Source organism: Polypterus senegalus, chromosome 18 (genome assembly GCF_016835505.1).
Source record: "Polypterus senegalus isolate Bchr_013 chromosome 18, ASM1683550v1, whole genome shotgun sequence".
Classification (NCBI taxonomy): domain Eukaryota; kingdom Metazoa; phylum Chordata; class Cladistia; order Polypteriformes; family Polypteridae; genus Polypterus; species Polypterus senegalus.
In genome coordinates this window covers 39,258,445-39,281,919 of record NC_053171.1, presented here as the reverse complement: position 1 = coordinate 39,281,919, position 23,475 = coordinate 39,258,445, and the positions used below count along the sequence as shown (strand labels likewise).

The 23,475-nt window shown below is 36.1% G+C and overlaps 1 protein-coding gene across 1 annotated transcript in view; it reads left to right on the top strand.

The window, feature by feature from the left end:
• The window catches only part of dlst (dihydrolipoamide S-succinyltransferase), a 34,630-nt gene extending 12,247 nt beyond the window's left edge, over nucleotides 1-22,383 (top strand). Inside the window, exons 4-15 of the mRNA XM_039742260.1 lie at nucleotides 52-113; nucleotides 251-325; nucleotides 2,637-2,692; nucleotides 4,075-4,183; nucleotides 8,016-8,198; nucleotides 8,504-8,583; nucleotides 12,620-12,717; nucleotides 18,098-18,228; nucleotides 18,525-18,598; nucleotides 18,768-18,851; nucleotides 18,968-19,135; nucleotides 21,640-22,383. Of these exons, the coding sequence (XP_039598194.1) occupies nucleotides 52-113; nucleotides 251-325; nucleotides 2,637-2,692; nucleotides 4,075-4,183; nucleotides 8,016-8,198; nucleotides 8,504-8,583; nucleotides 12,620-12,717; nucleotides 18,098-18,228; nucleotides 18,525-18,598; nucleotides 18,768-18,851; nucleotides 18,968-19,135; nucleotides 21,640-21,774 (1,255 nt within the window). The 3' untranslated portion in view covers nucleotides 21,775-22,383. The remainder of the gene's footprint in view (nucleotides 1-51; nucleotides 114-250; nucleotides 326-2,636; nucleotides 2,693-4,074; nucleotides 4,184-8,015; nucleotides 8,199-8,503; nucleotides 8,584-12,619; nucleotides 12,718-18,097; nucleotides 18,229-18,524; nucleotides 18,599-18,767; nucleotides 18,852-18,967; nucleotides 19,136-21,639) is intronic.
• The last annotated feature ends 1,092 nt before the right edge of the window (nucleotides 22,384-23,475 follow it).

Sequence of the window (23,475 nt, the reverse complement as noted above, 5' to 3'; positions counted from 1 at the left end):
AATCTTCCTTGGTTGTTTATTAATATATTTTATTTATTTCTCTCTATTTAGGAAATCTGAGAAAAGGTCAAGTGTGTTTCAGATAAGGTATTTCCGTACATCTGTTATCTATAGTAAGTATTGGTAACACTATCTTAAAGTTATCTTTACATTCACTGGTAACTAAAAAGTAGATGTTTTTATTACTCACATTTTTCTTTTATAGTTTCAATTGTGATGTTTAGCCTGAGCTGCTTGCTATTTCTTTCAGGAAATGATATGATCACAGTCAACACTCCTGCATTTGCAGAGTCGGTAACAGAGGGAGATGTCAGGTGGGAGAAAGGTACCATTTTATTTTAGCCCTTATGTAGTTATTTGAGTTTCTGTTTTTATTCTGTGGTAAATTAGTTTTTTTTTTTTTTTTTATTTCTTTTCCAAGGTTATACTTCACATTGAAGGTTTTAAAGTTTTTTAATAGCCAGATGTTGAAAATACATATGGAGCATATTTTGTTGTGAAGAAATGTTCATATACAAAGATTCTAATCAAGAGTAATGTAATATATATTGGAACAGTACTTAGATACATGGCTTTGTCTATCATTTTGAAAACAACGCATGCATTGAATAGTTTAAGCACTCAGATTCCAGTGTCCTCCATCCTACATTGCAGACCTTTGGGTGGGTGCTGGAGTCTCTGATACTCTGTAATTCAGAGTAATTTTCATTTATAGTCACTGTCAAACAGCATCAGTACAAGGTTGAAAATATCCATTTATAGATTTGTCAAGGAAATATGCTCTACCCTCTCTCTACGTGCACTGTCTGTAGGCTTGCAAAAAAGGATTCTGTGATTTCTTCTGTAGCAGATTTTGCACTTCTAAGTCACACCTAGAAAATGGGCCAAGACCAATGGTTTGTCAGATATAACAAGTTCTGTCAACTGTATTATTTAATCAATAAAATGTCTACCAATAAGGCACTCTAGATTGTATCCACAATGTGCTCGGTAGGTTGACCACATCTCTTTAGCACAAATGAATACAGTGGATGTGCAGCAATGATTTGTTCTACAAGCTGGTATGTAAAGTTTGCATGAGCTACAGTTTCACCAGCTTTTTGTTTATACAAGACGAATGCATTCTAATTACATTGTTCCACCAGATGGTGAAATATCTTTTTGGAGTACTTCTTTTGTTGCCTCTGCAATACAGGATAGAAAGTAAATTCTTGATCCACTTGATCTACACTGCCCATCGTGCTATTGTAGTTGACCACAGCTTAAGACTTCCTAAACTGCTTGTTGCCTTTTGCCTGTACAGTGACCATAGCTGCATTATGTACAGTGCAAAGAATACAAATATCTTTCTTGTCTTTCCATTTCAGCACAAGCACTTTACCTTTTTGCCAAGATACTAGCACACCGTGCTGTAATTTAGCTCTGCCAAAGTCCTCAGGCGTGCCACAACAGTTGGGACATACAGTTCCATATGCGTCAGTCTTTCTTTGCAGCAAGATTTTGAAAAAGCTCTGACAAAGTATAAAAATTGTCCATGGTTACACAGTAAACTTGATCCAGCAAAGCATTTGTCAAAGTCAGCACTGATGACATCGTAATGCTGTTCTGATTGTATTTCGGATCAAACATGGTTCCTTTCCCTGTTCACAGAACTGAATTCCAAACGTATCCTATTTTAGATTCACAAAGCTCATAAAACTTTTATGCCAAATCTGGCTCTCTTTGATACAGTGTACTATATCCATGACAGTCTGTCCTTGTAAGCCATGAGACTTCATCAATACTGACATCACATTCCAGAATGTAACCCCTCTGAAATATTGCTAAAATAGCCTTTTATGTCTCCCAAATTTTCTTCAGTTTGGGTGTTCTCATCAAAGTCTTCATTGTTGGCAAAGTGCAGATATTTCATAATTAGTGAAAACCTACACTCAGACAATTTCTTCAATGGACACCAGCACTGACAATACTTTTACAATCCAAATGATTCTTGGTGCTAACGCTTATGCAAGACACATCTGTACAGTTGCTTGAGTGAAATTCAAGATTAATGCCTTTAGCACGGTTTTTTTACAGCGAGTAATGCTAACGAGGTTAAGGTACTAAGCAGTTAAATTTTCCTAAAAGTTTTACTGTTTGATGTGCTGTTGCATTTTTGACTTTTCAGATATTCCATTTCAGTTTATTTTAACAAAATTAAGCCAGGAAACCACTGACTTTACAGAGCTCACACGTTTAAATTCAGTTATTTTGATAATACAGGGAGCTTATAAAGTTAGTGATCACTATTAGGCTTTTTTTATATACATATAAACATGTATAATCCCTGACACTACTTTTTACCAGAGTCCTCATTGCCTCATAAACATCCTGGACAATCTTTATGTACTACTTCTCAATGAGTGGTCTCAATGCAAATACTGCATCAGTTGTTACTTTTTGTCTTTTGTAAATCCAAACTGCTCCTCCGCTTTGAATGTCTTTCATGAGCCTTCTCTGTAAACCCCTATCCCAGATTTCCGTTGTGAGATCTGTATGATATGGTATCAATAATGTATCAGATTTGGTATCAGTAATGTTTTGCTAAAAATGGCATTGTATTGTTTATTATTTACAAAAATGTGTATTTTTTATAGCTGTGGGTGACACTGTTGCTGAAGATGAGGTAGTTTGTGAAATTGAAACAGACAAGGTAAATGTTTTATTAGTAATATTACCTTTGTGGGGTCACTGGCATGTGACAAGTGGTTTGCACAATGTAATTAAGACATTGACATTAAGTGTGAAAAGGTCTTCAAACATTTTGATGCTCATAAGGTCATTGAGTGATTTCTGTGACAAATAAATGTAGTCTTTTGGTTTGCATTTCTGCTTCAAAAATGTGTCCATTAATATGCCTGATTTGATGCTCTCTCACTCTGTACAACTTTTTAAATTTGTCAATCAGTCAGTCAGTCATTATCCAACCCGCTATATCCTATCACAGGGTCACAGAGGTCTGCTGGAGCCAATCCCAGCCAACACGGGTGCAAGGCAAGAACAAATCCTGGACAGGGTGCCAGCTCACCGCAGGGCACACACACACCCACACACCAAGCACACACTAGGGACATTTTAGGATCGCCAGAGCACCTAACCTGCATGTCTTTGGACTGTAGGAGGAAACCCACGCAGACACGGGAGAACATGCAAACTCCACGCAGGGAGGACCCGGGAAGCGATCCCTGGTCTCCTTCCTGTGAGGCAGCAGCACTACCACTGTGCCACCATGCCGCCTTTTTAAATTTGTATTTGTCAAATTGTAAATGCATTTTAATTTAATATTTTAAAATATTGAACGTTGCTGTCATTTAGTTTAGGAGATGAAGTAAGATCTAATCCTATTTCCTTACCACAAATGTAGTATAAAAATAATTTTTAATTGTGGAAATCCATGTTTGTGATTTTAATTTAATTAAAAGGTATTTTACTGCAATAATAGTTAAATTGCATATTTAAAAAATATTAAAAATTAATTTAAAAGCTACATTGTGCCATACATCTCCCAACAGTTTGATTTTTACCTGGCACATTTATGCCAATTTTTTATTTTTAAGGCAGCACAATTTTGTAATGTAACATCTTTTTAAATACTGACAGAGTTGGTTTTAAAAGAATGTTTCATATCTTAAAATTTTGCATTTTAGTAAAGTGTTGTGTTATTTACTAGAATTTTTTCATTTCAATTACATCTTGCCTGAAGAAGGGGCCTGAGTTGCCTCGAAAGCTTGCCTATTGTAATCTTTTTAGTTAGCCAATAAAAGGTGTCATTTTGCTTGGCTTTTCTTTACAATTATCTACAAAGTAATTCAACCTCTTTTTAGAGTGGAGTAGCTTTGTATTTTTTCCTGTGTAACATCTTGCCCATCTCTGAAGTGGGCATGTTAACGTGGTTTCTAGAAAACAAAACCTGTACAGTACACTCCCCACCTTCACTAGGTGAGAGGTTATATTTTGAAACCATTTTGGGTGATATTGTAACTGAGAAAGCCTTAAGTGTCCTCCAATAGAAATTAGCCAGTCTTTTACTTTCAGACGTCAGTTCAAGTGCCATCTCCTGCTGCTGGTGTCATTGAAGCCCTCCTGGTCCCTGATGGCGGTAAAGTTGAGGGAGGAACTCCACTTTTCACACTTAGGAAAGGAGGTGAGTTATTTAAATCTTTTGTGAGTTTATTGTAGTAGCTTATACTTTGACAAATGTTTGTCACTAATCATTTTGTTTTAGCTTTGGAGGTGAATAACAGTCATAATACACAGTGATTGGTCCAATATATCCTGACAGCAGCAAATGTGACCACTTTTTAAAAATGTATGGGAAGAGTTCTGTTATTTAGTGAGGTGAGGTAGCAAAGTGAAGTGGGAAAAAAGTATGGACTTTTCGTATTTACATTTTACAATAAAGTGGAGTTTTTAATTAATTTAATATTAGTGCTCAGTGTTTATCCTGTGCTTAAATCTTGCACTGATTTACTGCCTGTGTGGAGTTTACAAGCAGTGTCTTTGTGATTTTTAGTTTAGCATAATTTATTTTGAGATTCTGCATTGGTCTTTGTGTGCATGAGTAAGGCCCTATGATGGACTTGTGCCTTTCTGGTGCAGTTCCTTCTGTGCACTTGACCTTAAACTATGCTAAGCAGGTTTGAGAACATTGTGTCCTGTTTTTGTTTTACACTTAAACAAAATAATCATATTTCCTCCTTTTCTGTGTTTTTAAATTAAAGCGTTGAGCAGTAGAATGAATAGCCATCTGAGGCTCATGTGTATTTCTTCTAAGTAAGCATGGAAAAGCCATTTCTGAAAACTTTAGAGCAGTCAGACTGAGCACAGAGATGCTGTCAATTGGCCTTTGCGATCCATGGATCTTCTCATACTTCTCCATTAAAATTTATTTCTGGATGACTGCTAGTACTGAATAACAGGCATCTTTTCCAATTTGTTTTTTATACCATCCAACAATGCCTGTTTTTTGATTTCTCCATCAACAAAAAGTTCACATCACTTTGTAAAACGGATGGTTACATGATAAAATGCGAGACCTGCAGCCTTTGCTTTTAGTTGAAATCTCAGAATTAAGTTCACTGACCATTGATTTACTTCTATCTGGCACTTCTCTCCTACATTTTGTGAACAGAATTGCAGTAATGCTTGACACTGCTCGATGCCTTATATCACACATATGCATTAGCCGTTATAAGAGAGAATTCTTCTTTTCATTTTTGATGAGAATTTCATGTTTTTATTCCCTTTGAACTTGTTCTTATATCTGCACTCAATGTGATTGTCTGCAACAGTCATTTGCAGGTTTGAGAACATGCACTGCATTGGGTAGCTTCTGTGTGAACAAGCTGTTGGTAGTACAGGCTTTTAACTTGCTATCACCAGGAAGCATTCCCAGACAAAACAAAAGAAAGTGGTTAGGAAGATTAAATACTTTATAATGAAGCTTGTTTGGTTTAATAAGCAGTGAAAATATGTTAAAAGAATTAATACTTTTGACTAGTTGAAAAACATGACAATGTCTTTAGAAAGTGCAAAAAATCTGTTTGTTAGACCTGCCGTTGTAATTTACTGGTAGGTTATAGGGATATAACAGAATTCAAAACATTTATATTACATTTACATTAAATATGCAAAAACAGTCTGGTGTAGTATATTTGTTATAACTTTAGTTTGTTTTAACAGTCATGAGGCAAATTACGGTGATACGGACACCATAGTAGAGATATATATACAAATGCATTAATGTCCCTAGATCACTACAGTTTCAAGATACTGTATGTAAGCCCAAGACGTACAGCAAGAAGAGTGTAATCTAAAGATAAAGGTCCCGAAAAGTGTCTGAAATCAGTCTGTTAGGTTCATCCAGTTATCAATCAGAGTTACTGCCCATATTACAAGGAAAGTGAAGCACTTTGTTAAACCACTAGAAGAACAAAGTTTTTCAGTATTAGAAATGTGAGAAAGAAGCAGGGCTTTACCAAGTACAGACTGGGAGACCACAGCCTTGGTTTTGAAATGGGTTGCAGCAGGAAACAGTGTCTTCTAAGTGAACAGAGACACTGTGGTCTCTAAGTCAAGATAGTTAGATACAGAAAAGCATTTCCTGTTAGTAGCCTAGCAAACATCAGGATAATAAGTTTACTTTACCCAAAATCATAAAAAATTAAGATGACATTAGTTTCACCACTGTGGTTTACATTTGAGTTCTAGTTTGTAAATAAGGGCTTAAAGCTGTAATTAAAATAAATGTGATTTTGTGTATGTGTATCTATATATCTGTGTGTGTGTGTGTGTGTGTGTGTGTGTGTGTGTGTTTATGTATTTATTGTGACGGGCGGCTGCGGCCATTACCTGCCAGGGATGGCAACAGAATGGAAGGGCCGGTGGAGAGAGCATCAGTGAAGGCAGTGCCTCCCCTGGGACATTAGAGGGAAGCCCTCCTGTATAGCTGTGGAGCCACAGAGTCCTGCAGGGCACCCTGGGAGCTAGAGTTTAGTACAGCACTGCTGGGTTCTGTGGGTATTATATTGCAGTGTCCGTGTTGTATTTTTCATTACAACAGAAGGTAATTTCCAAACATAGGCACTGCTATTGAGAATCCTATAGCATTTACTGTATAGCTGCAGCTAAAGACAAACTGTAACTGTATAAAGGAAAATTTAAAAAATAAAAATAAAGGAAGCAAAGAATGATAGGAGTATTGATCTCAGTCCATTAAACATTCTGATGATCTTCATTAATGTAGCAGAATGTGAGTAGGAATACTAGTATAAATAAAATGAAAGATTCTATTAACAGCTATAAAGAGGGTACACTGGCCCCTCTTACCCAAGTTTGAGAATTTTTTGGTCAACAGCTATGTCCCTCTGTGTGACTGTCAGAGAACTGCAGTGAGAGAAATATTTCCTGTATCAACCATTTTATTTCCTTTCATCTTTGTCTATATTAGATATGCCAATCTCTGACTGTCCAGCATATTGTGCCATATTCATATATTCAGCATTGACAGTTGCAATGGGCATCTAGTTTAGCATGTCATGAAAGTAGTAAGATGGATTGCATTCTTCATTCCAACAGATGCCACACATCAATATAATTAAAATTCTTGAAGTATCATACCAAAAGCTATATACATAAGGTAACAAATAAACAAACACTATAACTTAGATATTTTTCTTTTTCAATTTTATAAATGATTATCTGACTGTCCTAGAGAGTGCAGGCAGGGTGGAATGGTTGGAGAAGAGTGTCAGGAGTGATTTGTGACAGACGGGTATCAGCAAGAGTGAAGGTGAATGTCTACAGGACGGTAGTGAGACCAGCTATGTTATATAGGTTGGAGATGGTGGCACTGACCAGAAAGCAGGTGGCAGAGTTAAAGATGCTAAGATTTTCACTTGGTGTGACGAGGATGGATAGGATTAGAAATGAGTACATTAGAGGGTCAGCTCAGGTAGGATGGTTGGGAGACAAAGTCAGAGAGGCGAGATTGTGTTGGTTTGGACATGTGCAGAGGAGAGATGCTGGGTATATTGGGAGAAGGATGCTAAGGATAGAGCTGCCAGGGAAGAGGAAAGGAGGAAGGCCTAAGAGGAGGTTTATGGATGTGGTGAGAGAGGACATGCAGATGATGGCTGTAACAGAACAAGATAACGAGGACAGAAATCTAGGGAAGAAGATGATCCGCTGTGGCAACCCCTAATGGGAGCAGCCGAAAGAAGAAGAAACTTGCATCCAGGTGAAAGTTTTCAAGCATGTTTAAGCAATTGGTGATATCAAATTTGAGTAAAGGATACGTGTAAAAGAATTGCAGAGAAAGAGTGTGTTGAACTCGACAAAACAAGTTGCCTGAACAGCAAAGAGCAAGATTAAGAAGTGAAGCTGCAGTTATGTGTTTTATGAAAAGAGACAGACAATCATAACATCACTCAGCTTTGTAAAAATATCTAATTTGTTTTCCTCTCTTCAATTTCTAGCTGCTGCTACTAAAGCTACAAAAGCTCAGGTGTCTGACAGTGTGCAGGCTACTGCTCCTAAGGTAGACGGTCCTACTCCCCCTCCTTCCACTTCACCACCTGCTGCAGCTGCTCCTGGTCCCATACCCACAACTATGCCTCCTGTTCCACCAGTATCTGGTCAAGCTATTACATCCAAACCAGGTAGACCATCCCAATACATTTACCCCTCTGGCATTTATGACATAAGTAGTATTTTATCTTTGTAGCTCTTAAAATAAATTGATTTTTATGTAGTAATAAAACTTGTTTTCAGTTTTCCTGGTAATTACAAAGTACACCTAGGATTATTATTGTAAATAATAATGTACAAAATAGAAAAAAATACAAATGAAATAATTATTTGTTTAAAATAAAAAATGTGTATTTAATATCTTTTGGTCTTATGTCTGGCTTATTCTCATTTAAAATTAAAATGTACCTAATTATCTTCATTATTTTCCATTTAGTTTCAGCGGTTAAACCCACAGAAGCTCCCCCCTCACCTTCATTTGACAGTGCGGTTAAAGGAGCAAGATCTGAGCACAGGGTAAGTAAAAGGGTAAATTATTTCAACATTATGGTTGTTGCAAGAGTATACAGAAGCTTTAAGTTAAAGCCTTATTTGCCAGTGCCAGTTTATAACCTTTATTGATTTTGTTCCATATTAATAGACAATATTTCTCTGACATTCTCAGATGTGTTATTTTGTTTGGAAAGTGTGATTTGATAGCAAGGTACATAGTATTGGCTTATGGAAAATTCATATTAAAAAGTAATGTTTTTATCACATTTTATCACTGAAGCATTTCATAATTTATCATTGGGATGCATACTTCTGTGTATTGAAATGATTTGAAGCAAGTGAAGCACACAGAGCAGACAATAATCAAGACCACACTGCCCTGTCTGAACGGGTATTATCTTACCTTTTTTCCAGGGGTGCATTTAAGTAGTATTTCCTCTTCAGTATGATTATGAGTAACCATTTTAAAGATGCTCGGCATCCCCTTACTCCTTATGTATTTATCATTTTGGTATTACTGTATATAGCTTAATTATTAATGAAATGTAAAACTCCATTGAACTTATGGTTACTTAATTCTAGTCATGGTTTTATTGCATACATATTTTTTTCCAGTCCTTTCAGTGCCTCTGTGGGATTTTGGTTATTTAAACAGTAGATACTTTAGCTCTAATAAGATAATTAATAACTTTTTATCTACTAATATGTAACATTTAATTTTATACTTTGTAATAAGCATGCAAATATTTATAGTTATCAGATACTTAATACTATTTACAGAATAGTAAGTTTTAAATTATGCTAATAATTACATGTACATTTTGAAAGATAATGGATATGTTGTATCAAACACCGAATAACACCAGGGAAGATGAATTAATGTAAAAAGGTTTGCATATTATATAAAAATTAGACCCACAATGAGGGATAAGCACAAGAAGCATTCAAAACACCAACGAGCAGTAAAGGAATAAACAGCCTTGTGGCCTTTTAGATGTTAGTTTGTGATTATCATGTCAGAGGCTTCTTGTACCTCGCCATCCCATTTCCATTTGTGTAACTCTTAGCTCCTACCAGTCATGGACTCGCCACTAGCAGTCCCCTTGACTCTACAATAGGGCCGCACAAATGTGTGTTATTTACGACTATGATTCCACTTAGTATTCCTGTTTTGTAAGTAATCGAGCAAATACTGTGATTATAAGCTTATACAGGTGCCGGTCATAAAATGAGAATATCATGACAAAGTTGATTTATTTCAGTAATTTCATTCAAAAAGTGAAACTTGTATATTAGATTCATTCATTACACACAGACTGATGTATTTCAATGTTTATTTCTTTTAATTTTGATGATTATAACTGACAACTAATGAAAGTCCCAAATTCAGTATCTCGGAAAATTAGGATATTGTGAAAAGGTTCAATTTTGAAGACACCTGGTGCCACACCTCAAAACACCTGCAAAAGCCTTTAAATGGTCTCTCAGTCTAGTTCTGTAGGCTACACAATCATGGGGAAGACTGCTGACTTGACAGTTGTCCAAAAGACGACCATTGACACCTTGCACAAGGAGGGCAAGACACGAAAGGTCATTGCTAAAGAGGCTGGCTGTTCACAGAGCTCTGTGTCCAAGCACATTAATAGAGAGGCGAAGGGAAGGACAAGATGTGGTAGAAAAAAGTGTACAAGTAATAGGGATAACCGCACCCTGGAGAGGATTGTGAAACAAAGAGAGGAGAGGCACAGAATCCACGTTGCTTGAAGTCCAGTGTAAAGTTTCCACTGTCAGTGATGGCTTGGGGTGCCATGTCATCTGCTGGGGTGTTGGTCCATTGTGTTTTCTGAGGTCCAAGGTCTACGCAGCCGACTACCAGGAAGTTTTAGAGCAGTTCATGCTTTTTGCTGCTGACAAACTTTATGGAGATGCAGATTTCATTTTCCAACAGGACTTGGCACCTGCACACAGTGCCAAAGCTACCAGTACCTGGTTTAAGGACCATGGTATCCCTGTTCTTGATTGGCCAGCAAACACGCCTGACCTCAATCCCATAGAAAATCTATGGGGTGTTGTGAAGAGGAAGATGCAATACGCCAGACCCAACAATTCAGAAGAGCTGAAGGCCACTATCAGAGCAACATGGGCTCTCATAACACCTGAGCAGTGCCACAGACTGATCGACTCCATGCCACGCCGCATTGCTGCAGTAATCCAGGCCAAAGGAGCCCCAACTAAATATTGAGTGCTGTACATGCTCATACTTTTTATGTTCATAACTTTCAGTTGGCCAACATTTCTAAAAAAAATCCTTTTTTTGCATTGGTCTTAATTGATATTCTAATTTTCCGAGATACTGAATTTGGGACTTTCATTAGTTGTCAGTTATTATCATCAAAATTAAAAGAAATAAACATTTGAAATGCATCAGTCTGTGTGTAATGAATGAATCTAATATACAAGTTTTGCTTTTTGAATGGAATTACTGAAATAAATCAGCTTTGTCATGATATTCTCATTTTATGACTGGCACCTGTAATGACCTTGAAAATTATTTAGACAGTTTTTTTTTTTTTATTTAATGTGTATTCTAGCACATTATATAAATGGCACACAATGGCAGCAGCATGGAACTATGTGTTGCTATCTAAATACCTCTCGTGCTTGTTATATATTGCTTCATGTACAGTAGTGCTATAACATATCCGTACAACAGAACTATGAGGTTGCAATTACATTAACTTGTTAAGCTTGTATTGCTAGCATGTAATATTTTACTCTGCACTTTGATTTTACGTAGTATGCAACATTTTTTTTTTTTTAATCCGGCAGAACCCCAATTTAACATTTTATGTTTAACATTTTCCTACGTTTTACATATTTGAATGGTGAGTGGTACTAAGTAGTGGTTTTGCAGAAGTAATATTTATTCAGAAATAAAAAGTAAGATTTTATTACAGTGGTAATCATGCACTCCTACTCTACACTCTTCCTCATCTCTGGTGGTTTCCTTATGTTCAAGAGACACTAGGCTAGAGTTGTGCCTAGCAGCTTCTGGTGTCCTTGCTTCTGTCTCCCTTGTGTGATTATATTCCATCTTGTAGCCCATAGTTGTTGCGAGCTTTAGTATAGTCTCTTTGGCATGTTTTGCTACTTTAAAAGGATCAGGAAGTCCCAATACTGTCAACTCTCACCAGTCTGGTGGTGTACCAGCTGTTACAGTGGTGCTGGTGTGGCAAGTTGTTTTGCCACTGTCATTGTATACCATACTGGGGTCTTGTTTCACTGTGATGTGCTATTTTATCATTCTTCAGTATAATCAAGCTCTGCTGCAACCTTGACAAATAAAAGTATGTAAAACTATGTATTTGAACTTGGTTTGAACTTTTATTTTTTGAGCATGTAGTGAAAGTGATGTAGCAGAAATTGCTGTAAACTATGTTATTTTGAACTGTCCTATTTCTAGTTACTGTGTAATCCCCTGTCTTGTGGCAGAGGTCAGGAATGTAGATTTAGGGTGACTGCTTTCTTGTTTTCAAATAGGAAAATATCTTGCATTGGGCAGAATAGTGCAGAAAATAGTTGTGTCAGAGTACCAAAATGTTTAATTATCAGATATATTTTGAGCACACACATGTATCATTTTCTCATGGCCAGTTCTTTTATTAAGTAGGTTAGGCCTGTAGGAGAGGTCTACAAGCAGAAATGGTTCAGCAGTGGCAGCTACCACACGCTAATATTAACATATGGTCTACCTCTGGCTGATTTTGCACCATCCACTTTCATACCCTTCCAGCTGCTGTTCTTTTTACCCAAGTGCAGAACTTAATTTCATTTTTGAAACTAACCACAAGACCTCAGGCTTAAAACTCTGTTTCTTGCTTTGAAAAAAATAAACCTCTTTTCTTCCAGGAAATAAAATGTCCTATTTTTAAATACAGTATATAGTCATTTAGTAGAAATGGGTATAATGCAAAATATTTTTTAAGATGGATAACCACATTGTCTACATACTATGCAGGGTGACAGTCTATTTGTCTAATAATAATTATTTGTGTTTCAGGTAAAAATGAACAGAATGAGGCTAAGGATTGCACAGAGGCTCAAAGAAGCTCAGAACACTTGTGCCATGTTGACAACTTTTAATGAAGTTGATATGAGGTGAGAAGTGGCCAATAGAGCTCATAAATAATGACACTAAAAAATGATTTTAATATTTGGATTTGTGCAAGGTCAGCCTAAATGCTGTCAAGGTGGTAGCAAAGTCTACACTAATTAAAAATCTCTTTAATTCTGTATAATTTTACAGTATGGGTGTGTAAATCTACTGTATCTATTGAAGCTTGGTCGATTCAGAGAGGAATACTAGTTATCAATCGTAGTAAGCTTTAAAAATACTACTTGTTTTGGAACATCATCCTAGTGGCCCAGCTCAGATCCCTATTTAAATTGTCACATTTACAAAACATCCACTAATGAAAATTATAAGCAAAAGTAAAACATTGTCAGTATAATAAACTATTATACTGATGCAAAGCTTTTTTTGTGATCATTTGAGATCCTGTACTATTTAAGTGTTAACTCTTAACCCTGAATTTGTTTAGCCTACATTACTGCTGTCCTAAAAAAATTAAATAGCAACACTTTTATGAATTGTTCAGAAGATAAAAACACATGCCATAGAAAACGAAAAAGGTAAGCATAGCTCGAAGCCTAAATAACTGAGTTATAAATTAGCCAATCAAAGAGCTAATTGAGAGGTCGCAGTTTAAGAGGCACTGAGCTGTATAAAAGTAAGAAACCTCATTAGCTGGCTTTTGTTCCATATGGCTTAGTCTAATACATATTACCACCTTGAGACCTTAGAATGTTATTGTAAAAATATCGGTCAACTATAAGAAAAGTATTCTTAAAATAGGAAAAAAAATGTCCATGTTGCTTATACTTTTAATGTCAGTGTCATTTAGAATTATTTCTCAGAACTAAAAAAATAAAAAAGCATTTGGTTGCCCAATGGAATTTTTCGGACAGCAAACAGCAATTTTGTACCATTGTTAGCTGTGTTCATAACTCAGTAATATTACATAAACTGAATAGTAAACAATGACATTAGTAGAATGTTAACCAGATGAACATCTTTACCTGGGAGATATAAAAAAAAATACATGCTTTATGTTTATATATTCTGTAAAAGGGTGAATCTATAATTAATATATTAACAGCTACAATTATAAATGCTGTTTGGCAAAATCTTTCTACCACTTGAACAGACTTATCTATATTGTGAAGCATTGTTTTGGACTATAGGGGTGAGCCTGTGTTTCTGCTCATAGAACTGGAAGCCTCACCATCTTTGAATATCATATGAATTGTATCATACCTAATATCCTACAGGAGAATGTTGTATTATCATTTAAACTGTAGATGTTTAGTAAAAAAAGAAAAAAGGGTAATTTAGCATTACTGTTAAACACTTGACTTAACAAATAATAACCTTCTCCTGTTTCATTATCTTCATTAAATATTGTAGTTGACATACTGATTTTTTTTTTAGATTATTTCCCTAACAGCTGGAAAAAGAAAATTTTAGAAATGTTAGCACAACTTTGTGGCTAGAAATCAAACTAGGTGAAAGACAATTTTTAGTTTTTACCACTTCCACTCCTTGATGTTGCAAGAAAATTTGAATTAGGTGTTTTTTATAACACTGCCTTTTCACACCTTTTAAGTATGCATTCTTGTATATGGAGCACAAACAGATTAAATAACTTGCCAAGAGCTATACATTCAGATATTAACTGTGATCTTAAGCATAGTAGACTAGCTGAGATACCTGGAGCAGCCTTGGGAGGGAATAAAGTGTGACCACTAATTAAATGCCCCAGGGAACAAAATTTTGCCCCAAGTGAAAGTGTCACTGTGTAAACCGACCATGGGGAGCAGCCTGACATACCTTTGCCAAAACCCCAAACTCCTTTTATGGGCTCTTCCCTAATAAAGTGCAGAATGGTGCAGTCACTTAATATATTTTGCCAAGGGAATCGTTTGTACTGAAACATAGCCTATGGTCTTTATCTCTACGTAAGGGGGTACCAGACTCACAAACACAATCAGGTGAATTGTGTGCATATTATGCGATTTAGAATACGTCTTTTTTCTGTTTTGATGCTTTGAGTGGCACACAGGTTTTCAGAAGAAATTCGCTGTCTTGTGATGTTACAAAATGAAAGACCAATGCATTTCTTTTTCATGACTTCTACACCCATTATTCATTGTATGATATTTACTTGTGGGCTTTACCACAAGTAAATAAAGAAATATTCTGCATAACATAGTTTGATTTAGGTGGAATATGGATATCTTAAAGATTGTTTATGCAAAAAATATTTTCCTAATTTATCCCTTAAATCATTCTCTTTACATTTTATTTGATTATATATGATTTTGATACATCTTAACTAAACTATAAAGAATTTCCTGCTGAAGGTGAAAAGCTGTTCATGACACAATTGGAATAAAAATATGTACATCACAACTGGATTAAGATACTTTTCCTAAATTACTGACCTTCCTGTTTATTTTTAAAAGAAAGTGAAATAATGATTTAAATGAAAAGATTTTAAACAATGTTTTGTAAATATATATGTATACGTCTAAAGCTAAATTTTAGCAGATCCACTGGGATTGTATTTATCCTTATGAAACTGTATATTTTCTTTGACAAAAATAAATATTTTCACATAATGCCTATGAAACAATGATAAGATTGGTAAAACAATCTTTATTAATTTATGTGTGCATTTTACATTTTCCAGCAAAAGAGGCAACACTTTGAGAATTTCTTTCAGGAGCTAATGAAGGTGTCATCTTACAGCTATTTAGATGTTCTCTTGGTCATATAATTCTGTTTTCATTGATTTGGTAAAGGAAGGTCTCCCAAAGATGGCTTTTTTTCTGGAGACTAAGGGAAGGAGTTGTATTAGATGGCTTGGGCTCTGTAGAAGCTCCTCTGAGAATAACCAGATGACTGTGAGACATGCTGAAATGGAACAGGCTTTTATGACAAGGCAATAAGGTTTGCATAGGCTTTATAAGTGAAGATTTTTATCACTTCTTCTCTGTTTTCTCTGAGTGCATTTGTCTTGGGAGACTCTAATGCCGTTAGCAAGGTAACCCTAGAAGTTAAATACACTTACAGGCAGGAAAACAAAAATTTGAATGGGAAAATAGGGGAAAATTTGTATTATCTGGAGAAAACTTGTCTTAATATATTTCATTACTATAACATCTACAATTAAGATTTATTTATAAAAGATGATTCTCCCTTCGCTACACAGTATGCATTGGCAAGAATATTAATTGGAATATGCAGTCACTCTTGCCATGATTATTTCCTATTTTGTTTCGTCTTTCATTATTTTTGGTGAAGTGTTATTTATAACAAATTACGTTTTTACAGACTCATGGTTACCAACTTCTGCCCTCACAAGCTATCTGTTTAAGTAGCTTTATGTATGAATTCTTTTTTGACAGTCCTCTAACATTACCAGAGGCCTTTGTATTTCAAACTGGCCTTACGTGACTTTGGACATGTGCATCGGTGGTACTGTGGTGTTATCTAAATTTTATGGTACTAAACGATCAAATTTTTCTTCAATAGAAGAAAATCGTTTTTTTACATATTTAAATATCACAAAGCTTATGGTTTCCTGTATTTAATATGTCTGAATTATTAATTTGATTATTATAAAATGTGCCCCCCCCCAAATGAATTCATATTGCAGATTCTAATGAAACATTTTATTGCTGATCTGTCTTACAGGTAAAGCCAGTCTTTACTTTTGTTGAAATAATTAATATAACAAAGCCTTTCCTTTACTGAGCAGGAGCTTGTGTACTCCATATAAGATGGAACGAATTGCATGATATTACATGATATTAGTCTATGCTGCTGAAAGTACCCCCATAGCTCAATATTGCCACTACTGTACTTTAAAGTGGAGATAATGTGGCCTGGCTGGTTGGCAGTAATCAATTTGTGGCTCATGTGCTGCTTAGCAGTCAGTACTTAATTTGCATCAAGACCACAGCATCCTCTACGTGACGTTGTGTAGATTATTTGCAGAGTTACAGACAGGGCCATTTTTTATCTCCCTGGAACTGTTGCTTTATTAATATGGTCTTTAATATCAGCTACATCCACCTTTAACTTGATCTGACACAAAAATTACTTTGCAGCAACAAACATCCTTGTTACCCAGAAGCAACACTGCATCTGAGAAAACTGCAATTTGCTGTTACAAGAAGAATGAGTGCTGTACTTTATATGATATGATACTCTGATATTCTCCCATTTTGTATAAACAGTAGAAAGTGTGTGCAGTTTTACATTTGCATGATACTGCTGGTACAGTATAATCTGCATCCTCCCGAATGTGCAGTTGTGACAGTGAATTTTAGCAAATAAATAAATTATTTAATTAAAAAGATGCATGCAACCATATTAACTAAAAATCAGCATGGTGCAAAAAGAATGATTGTAGAAACAGTAAACAATTCAAACCTAGCGTGTGCTTGTTGGGTGGGAGTGGTAAGAGCTTCAGGATATACTGGATAGATGGGTTTCGAATCGCACTTCGCACTTGGGTTTCATATCTTCAGGATGCCTAAACTAGAGATATATGTATCTAAAATATTTTTGAGTGTGGTCCATGCATTTTATGATGATAGCGTAAAATGTAATGGTAAGTATTTAAATGAAAACCAATAATATCTTTCAGTGTTTTTTATATTTTAATACATAATGTAATTTGTTTAAATGTTGTAAAATATGCAGACAGTATTTCTAATGTAGCTGTACTCACTAATTATGCTGTGGGATAATGGCAGCTTGCAAAATTAGCCCAAGTAATGCTTATTCTTAATGGTGTGTCCTATTAGTGGTGTTCTTCAGTTTTAGCTTTTCTTTCTGTATCAGCGCGTTCTCCTAACCCCTCATTCTGTTTCTAAAAGGTCTAAAACTGTCATAGACAGATGCTTTGTTAAAATGCTGTCAAAGCTCAGTTATCAAAGGGTAATAACATGCAGCTTATGTCAGGGTCAGACACCTGAGGGTAAATTCAGAGGTGTGGGAGAATTTCTTACACTTTTAAGAATTGTTCCTCATGTTTGCCTTGGGCATCACTGGGTGCAGGTGTGGATGTAAAACTGTAACCACACTCTCGCTGATCTTTCCTTTTAGCAGGTCCTCAGTAGCAGCACACTCCTGACTGAATGGTGTTTACCAACCTGTTCACCTGCAGCCCAGCTTAAACACACTTAATTACAGATGGTTGTAAGATATTGTGGTAGATTATCTGTCCCTACTACTCCACCATTCAGTTTGTTCTGTCAAGGTGTACTGTAGTTTATTCAAGCCTCTCATGACAATGTACTGTGCTGTTGGACTGAGAATATCTTTTTGTGGATAAAAATGGCTTTTCACTTTTCTGGTTTCATTGTCTGGAGGTTTTGATAGGTAAATGTCTTAATTCTTTTACAGTAACATTCACGAAATGAGAAACAAGCACAAAGACGTCTTCCTTAAGAAGCACAACATCAAGCTTGGATTTATGTCTGCCTTTGTAAAAGCTGCAGCATATGCTCTGCAGGACCAGCCTGCTGTCAATGCTGGTAAGACTTCTTTCCAACATTTTACTTTTTAACATTTTAGTAATCAATTTAAAGAAAAGGAAATCATTTTTTATGAACACTTGTGTAAGGGAGGGAAGGGGGATGTTTTTTGGGGCACTTATGTTTTAAGTTGTTGATCAAAAAGGTATAGCGAATATCTGTTTTACAAGAGGACAGAAAGATCCATTGTGTGGTTGTCTGAAGAGATGTAGGATCCTTGAACACTGTAAAAAACCTAAAAAAAAATCTGTAAATGCTTTGGATTGTACACTTTTTTTTCTTTTCCATTGTTTCAGTTATTGATGACACAACCAAAGAAATTGTATATAGGGACTATGTGGATATCAGTGTGGCAGTAGCTACTCCAAAGGTAAATGAAGTGTGTTCTGTAATTCAGCAGCATTCTTTTTTGATGTTTTGTTTAATATTTCAATATATCCTGGAATGAGCATTTCTTTAATTCCATCATCATTTATGACACTATTCATCAAATCCTTGTATGAAGCAGAAACTGGAGTATTATTTCCTGTTGGTGACAGGGTCTTGTGGTTCCAGTTATTCGTGGTGTTGAGACTATGAACTTCGTGGATATTGAAAGAACTATTAATGAACTTGGAGAAAAGGTATGACCATCTAAACTGTACACCTCTTAATTTTATGATGTGTCTTTGCAGTAAAAGTATAATATACAATGAACTTTGTTCATTAAGCACAATGTGTAATGGTGATATGTTTCTAGGCTCGCAAGAATGAACTAGCAGTTGAAGACATGGATGGTGGGACCTTTACTATAAGCAATGGAGGGGTATTTGGGTCTCTCTTTGGAACTCCCATTATTAATCCTCCCCAGTCTGCTATCTTGGGCATGCATGGCATCTTTGACAGACCAGTGGCTATTAGTGGTAAAGTAAGTAATTTTTAAAGAATTTCCTTACAGGTTATGTGATAAGTTTGCACATTTTACTGAGGTCTGTTTAGATCAAGAGTTCCCAAAGTGGTCGATTTGAACTTTTTAGGAGTCGATAGTTTCAATAAAAAAATTTGGGGGTCGACGACAGCAAACATTGACCCCCTTACTACTGCTATTTGTTTGTTACTTCAAAATATCTATGATTCCAACAGGTACCTAATTAAGAAGTAAAATAATAAAAAAAAAACACTTTTTTGATAAAAACACATTACATACCAAACTTGCGAACGAAAAGGTAAAATGTGTCATTAAAAGAGTCGCACGTAAGAATGCATGAAAATACATGTAGCACAAACATGTCTGTGCATTGTGGTATTGAACGACAATCAAAGCAGGTGTGGACATGAAAAACCATTGCATGAAATCTGTGTGGCCCGCATGACAGATCCTAGTTAGCACTGAACTTGTACAAAGTGATTACTATCATTTGTGATTGAATCATTCTGCATCTTCGCCGTTACTTATTGACTTTTCTTACATCTGCCTTCTGACAGAAGCGCGTTTTCCCATGGCATTACGGTACCGGAAACGTCATCTGCTAGTATAGGGGCGAGCCTTGACCAAAATTAATGAGCCGCAACGTCACAACTGAAGTGCTAGGCTGCAGCAGGGGCGGCCTTAGGCATGTGCAAATTGTGCACCTGCACAGGGCCGCCACGCCAATATATATTGAATATAAAACGGAAAGAGAAAATAACACAGCTGACGGCAATGTGGCCGAAAAACATTGTGTTTCTTGTTAATTAGTACGCTGTATTTACTAATGTCGCTAGAGTTGGAGCAGTAAGCTATATGTAGTATTATAACGTTCTGCCATAATGAGAATATCATGGGCCGCCACTTGGTTTTCAAGTTACGGACACGCGCATATAGAAGCGTGTCATGAGCACGAGGCGGCTATGCAGTGTCCGCAACGGACGTGGCCATCCGCCGTGCATAAGATACCATATTGACATTGGCAGGCGAAGGGGCCACCGATTCTTTCGCTGCCCACGGCCGCCCCTGCTAGGCTACACTACTGGCTGGGCTGCTGAGACTGGCCACTGGGCAGAACTGACCATCACGAGTTGTAATAGCTCATGTATTTTCATGTTTTTTTGCTCTAGTTTTATGTAATTTTGTGCTAGTATTGTAACAAACAGTGCAGGCTACAGCTGAAGATCTGAAGTGGACACGAGAAGTTGGTGAGTTGTTTGTTAACATATTTTTAGTTTTGAGTTTGTAAAATTAGTGTAGGTCAGGTGGCTTTTTGCATTTTGACTTATTCTTCTATAAACTTTGAAGTAAACTTAGTAAGTAAAATTAGATTTTTGGAGGATTTGTTCCCCAACTTGAATTACTGAACAATGAATTCAGTGGGCGTTTTTGTGATTTCAGTTCACATGAACAGGACTTTGCGCTGTTCTCTTACAACGTTGAGAATGCGCCTGAGATTATCCAAATGGAACTGATTGAATTGCAGTCAGATTCTATTCTGAAGGCAAAATACAATTAAGTTGGTGTGCCAGGCTTGTATGCTTACCTGCCACCCTCATATGTGCAGATCTGTAAGTTGGCATCGAGAGTACTGTCTATGTTCAGAAGCACTTACCTTTGTGAGCAATTGTTTTTGTTAATGAAAGCTACCAAACCCCCACATTGCTCAAGACTTACTGTCGAGCACCTTTCATCCCTGATAAAAGTTGCAGCTGCACAAGATTTCAAGCCTGATATTGACGAACTGGTTACTAACAAGAGATGCCAAGTGTCGCGACAAAAGAAATAGATCTCACACTGTAAGACTCCTATATAAGCAATGAATGTAATATAATAATATAAGGACCTAGCTAAGAGGCTAAGACTCTTAATTGTACGCTGGTGTATGGAAATAAATTGCTTTTCTTTAAACTTTAAGTGTTACATTTTTTTTAAAGTTTTCAGTATTGGAAAGAAAGCTACAGTAACTTTGTGTAATAGTATAATAGTATTTGTTACAGTGTGGCCCGATGACGCTCATATGGCATTCTAAGCGGCCCACCAATGGTAGTGTTTGACATGTCTGGTATAAACAATGTCATTTTCCATTAGTTTTTGATTGAAGCTTGCCAAGACAAGTGGTTTGGGGTGGTGAAGAACATGAGTGCAGATATAGGTACCCAAGAACCATCTTGGACTGCTCACTGTATAAGAATACCCAGTAAATACATTTCTAAATGCTTGTAGAGAATTATATACACATCGCAAAATGTTGTGAATTGAAGATCGGTCAATCCATGCATAAAACCTTCTATAAAGTTTCTATGTACTTTGGACCTGCAGGTCATTGGAAAATTGACAATCTCAAAACAGACTAACATGAACCACGTTAAATCTGTATATCCTTTTTATTTTTATTTTTTTTCTCATTTTAATTTTACTTTGACACCTTTTTTTGTGACTGATCTCGTTTGTTTAATTTTCAGGTTGAAATCCGGCCTATGATGTATGTTGCTTTGACATATGACCATCGCCTCATTGATGGCAGAGAGGCAGTGACCTTCCTACGCAAGATCAAAGCTGCAGTAGAGGATCCCCGTGTGCTGCTGCTGGGCCTGTAGTAGGGACATACAATACAAATTCAGTGCTGTCCGTAACAGTCTTCTGTGCTGCAGATTCGGCTGTGCCACTTGGGTTATTACCACACGTATGAGGATGTGTTCTGAGAGGTGAAGGTGGGGATAGTGAATTCCAGAGTTAAAATATCTATTGTGGGCATACAACAGTCCAGGAAGTCAGTAGATCAGATTCCTTACCAGTATGAATGAGGCTACACTTGCATTTTATTAAAGGAATTGTTCCATTTAATGTTACTTTTTATTTTTTTTTCCCCCACCTGAAGTAAGCTTGGATTATAAAGTGCAAGGCATGTTTTTATTGTATAGAAATGCCAGGATTTTTAAGTATATCTTGGAATACTATTAAAAGATGAAACATATTTACTAGGTCTCTACGGTAAGAAGGAGCTGTTATTTAAGGTAACAAAAAGAGAAAATCTATATAAATGAAATACATAAAAGCAATACAAACATTTGTCTTTCTCACACTAAAAATCTGGTTTGTTGCGTGCCCTGGAATGTTAAAAATTGTTTATCCTGTAAACTGAACTTGTAAAACTATTTAAGGAGTATGATTTTAAACATTAAACACACATGATATCTTAATTCCAAGTCTGTTAGCTGTGTCCTTTCCTCAACAAGATTTACATCATGTAAATGCAGAAAATGGTCTCATCTTACACTCCTCTTAAACTATTCATCTGTGACAGTCACCCCCTCCTTCATCTTCATTTCTGGCTAAATTAAGCAACATAAAACATTAAATCATAAAACAGCCAGGATTATGTATTCAATTGAACTTGTATTTTTCACATTTGTTTGCTAAATTAAAATAAAAGCATGGTTTTGGCTGTTTTCCCATGTTTCTAGTGGTCTTTGGGGGGATTCCTGAGTTTTAAACTATGTTCTTAAAATTGTGCGATTCTGTTTCTGCCTGCAGGTTTTCTTTCCAGCCCACTTTGTTCTTTTTGATTCCCCATTCCTGTTTCTACTGGGTGGCTCAGTTTTACTTTTTACCAGACTTGGTGAGGAATTTACAGATTGCCACTCAACAGTGTGTTACCAAAGGAGTTGAGTTCTTTTTCTTATTCAGTTATATTGCATCATTCTAAAAGTTATTAGGATTTAAATGCACCAAAATACTTACACCTTTTTAATTAATGAATAAATAAATATGTATTTTGCATCAAACAATTGAAGTATTATTTTGTTTAGTCATACAGCTTTATAACATTCAAAAGCAGTAAATTACCAGTGTATTCTTGTATCAAGAAATCCAGGACCGAGTTGTCAGTGTCAGATATGATTGCAGTATTTAGAAGTGGGTTGCACAGAATATGGATTAGTGTTTAGCAATTTTATGTAACACAAGTACAAATCCGATTGCTTAGTACTGTAAAAAATGTATCCCTCATTAATGTAGATTTTTTCCATATTGAACATTTCTGGATCTTGAATCAATCTGATGTTCAATAAAGGGGATGTGGATGATGCAAACCCCTGAATTTGCTGCTCTCTTGGTTATCGGACACATCAGCTGGTAGCTTCAATAACTTCAGCCTGCCATTTCCCTCATTTTCTGTCAGCCTGTCCCAGCATAGTGAAGGACTTCTGGACCACACCTTGCAGAACCGCTTTAATTTGGAGATGTTAGTGTTTTTCAAGCATTAACAGTTATGTAATTTTAGGTGTTGCCACAACATT